Source organism: Triticum dicoccoides, chromosome 5A, assembly GCF_002162155.2.
Source record: "Triticum dicoccoides isolate Atlit2015 ecotype Zavitan chromosome 5A, WEW_v2.0, whole genome shotgun sequence".
NCBI lineage: Eukaryota > Viridiplantae > Streptophyta > Magnoliopsida > Poales > Poaceae > Triticum > Triticum dicoccoides.
The window spans coordinates 525554155-525557216 of NC_041388.1; the positions used below are offsets into that span (position 1 = coordinate 525554155).

A 3062-nucleotide genomic window follows, 5' to 3' on the forward strand; every position below is an offset into this window, starting at 1 on the left:
TTTTTTGTGAAAGTGCTTCGACTCTTTTTTAACCGGCAGTAGGGACGGGTACAACGTAATACCTATACATGTGCCACTTTTGACACGGGCGTGGGGACGGGCACCACGTAGTACAGCACGATAGCCACAGTCGTGCCACTTGACAGTCGTAGACGTGAGCTTTCACTACCAGATAGATAGGATTCATGAACTTTACCCAGCGACTTGTCATAGAACAAAGTACGCCCTCCTATATATACCCCACGAACAGAGCAGAGAACGACAGACAGACAGCAACCAGTTCGAAACAACAGCCATAACTTTCATCTAGCTTGAAACAGAGGTCGGGTGAACTCTGCTCGATCGACATCTCCCGGAGTATATAACTTCATCAACCATGGGGCGTCCTGACTCGGAGGCGCCGGCGTCGAGCGTTGCCTACGGAGGCAGCGGAAGCGCGGCGGCTCCGGCGGGGACGAGGGCAGACTCGTCTTTCGAGACCAACGTGGTGATCATCCTAGCCGTGCTCTTCCTCGGGCTGCTCCTCATAATCGCAGTCAACTCGCTGGCGCGGTGCGCGCTCCGGCGCGTGGGGCGCGTGGCCGCGGCCGCTGCCGGCGAGGGCCGGGCGTCCGCGCGGGTGGCCTGCAGCGGCAGCGGCATCAAGAGGCGCGTCCTCAGGAGCCTCCCCGTGGAGGTGTACGGCTCAGGGGAGGACATCGACGACGTGTGCGCCATATGCCTCAGCGAGTTCGTGGACGGCGAGAAGGTGCGCGTGCTGCCGCAGTGCGCGCACGGCTTCCACGTCCGCTGCGTCGACGCCTGGCTGGTGTCCAACGGCTCCTGTCCCACGTGCCGGCAGCCGGTCATCGAAGGCGCGCCCGCGAAGGCGGCGGAGACGAACACGACCGTCACCGTGGTCATCGTGTGAGACTCTGAGTCCTTCGCGCGACCAAGCATGCCATTGCTGCCGGTACAGCACAGTCCCGCATGCGCAAGCTCTTGTGGTTGTGGAAGTTTCCGGCAATGATTGCTGCCGTGCTTGTCAGCCGCAGCTTGCTAGTGGAATGTACAGTGTATATGCTCGAAGAGCTCAATTGTTAGTGTAAATATTCGACGGCGCATAATGCTGTACTGACATACTACTATGAGTAAACAGTTTTGGTGAAGTAGGGTTGCCTTTGATTCTCCGTCTGTCATGGGACAGTCTCATCTTACCTAGCGACTGTACAAGGAAGCTATCTTAGGATTGCGACTTACTAGGATGAATCTTGAGGTGAAGAACAGAAACCATAAGAAAAGACATGCCTTCTCTTAATTAAAAGATGATCTCTTAGAAATAATATGTCTCACCCTATATTTAGAGATATATAGTTATCAGAGACAATACTATGAAATAATCAATTGTATATCATTTTTTATTGCCTCCTCTAGATTATGTGGTGGGTTTAAGATAAGAGTATTTTATCAACTGTTGTACATACCCTTATTCATCATAGCATGGTTCTTATTTTCGGTCGGGGTTTTGGATGACCGGCCGGTTGCTGGATACTCTGACGGACAGCAGAAACTTTGCAATCGTTCAAATTATATTTTATAAATTTGAATTTAAATATACAGTCGGTGTCAAATAGGATATGTATGCAAATTTAACCAGAATAGACTTCTTGGCTCCCCACCATAGACGGCACCATTACACCATCTGAAGCCATCCATTCAGACCACAGGCACACACGGGCCGAGATTCGGCCCAACGACTCCTGGAGGCACCCCTCCGCGCCGCCAACTAGAGCTGAACACAGCCGCCAACTAGCGCTGAACGCGGCCGCCATGCAAATCCCCACCAGATCGAACGAGATGTTTTGACATGGGTTGCCCTGGACGAGACTTACCTGCTCCTTCGACGTGTGCTTATCCGAGCTCCCGCATACGTGGCTTAATTTGATTGGAACAAAATAAAACTTGACCTCATCTCCTCTTTTTTTTTTCAAAAAGGGGGGATCCCCGGCCTCTGCATCAGCATGATGCATACGGCCATCTTATTAACAATAAATCATCCACAAGGTCTCGAAATCTCAAAAGTAGCAAAATAAAATGAAGAAGAAAGGCTCACACAGAGCCCAAAGGCTAGATACACAAGCTAGCCAAATAAAGGATAAACCACAACCGGTTGGCTCAAAAATAGACAGGTAAACTAATTGCCTATCCTATTACATGACCGCCATCCAAACCGGCTGAAGATATCCCGAGCTACCGTCTCCCATCGGATAGCACCAGTAACCAAAAGCTCCCTGGCCTCCGTCGGAGTGAGTAGCGACCAGGAACGGATAAGTGCCGTAGCTCTGAAGATAACCTGCAAAACATGAATGTTTGTTGTTCTGTTAAAGACAAGATCATTTCTGCAATTCCAAAGCGCCCATACTAAGGCGCACACCCCCAAGCGAATATGTTTTGCTAACCCGGACTCTATCCTGTTGAGCCATGTTCCAAACAACATGTTAACCGAGCTTGGTGGATGAATATTGAAAGCAACATGAACAGTTGTCCAAAGAATTCTAGCTAGTGGGCAATCAAAGAATAAATGATTAATGGTTTCACCCTGATCACAGAAACTACACCTAGTAGGTCCTGTCCAATTGCGCTTTGTTAAATTTTCCTTTGTTAAGATAACTTGTTTGTGTAGAAACCACATAAACACCTTGATCTTTAAAGGAACTTTGACATCCCACACATGCTTGGAAGAAGGAATCGAGCTCGAATTAATAACATCAACATACATTGATTTAACTGTGAATTCACCCGACCTAGTGAGATTCCAGCGCAGTTTATCAGGTTGTTGTGAAAGTTGGACTTGCATCAGTCTCCTAACTAGATGTAGCCACTGTTCCCAACGATTGCCCACTAACGATCTTCTAAATTGAATATTAAGGGGTATCGAAAGAAAGACCGTTGCAACCAGAGCATCGCGCCTTTGGACAACACGATACAACGACGGATACTGGATTGCAAGGGGTGTACCTCCGAGCCAAGTATCCTCCCAGAATCTTGTGCTGGCACCATTACCAACTATATGCTTTGCCCTC

At 49.1% G+C, this 3062-nt stretch overlaps 1 protein-coding gene across 1 annotated transcript; it reads left to right on the forward strand.

The window, feature by feature from the left end:
- The first annotated feature begins 376 nt into the window (after positions 1-376).
- LOC119299868 (RING-H2 finger protein ATL74-like) lies at positions 377-1038 on the forward strand. The gene has a single exon (XM_037577001.1). The coding sequence runs from the start codon at positions 377-379 to the stop codon at positions 908-910; it is 534 nt and encodes a 177-aa protein (XP_037432898.1). The 3' UTR covers positions 911-1038.
- The last annotated feature ends 2024 nt before the right edge of the window (positions 1039-3062 follow it).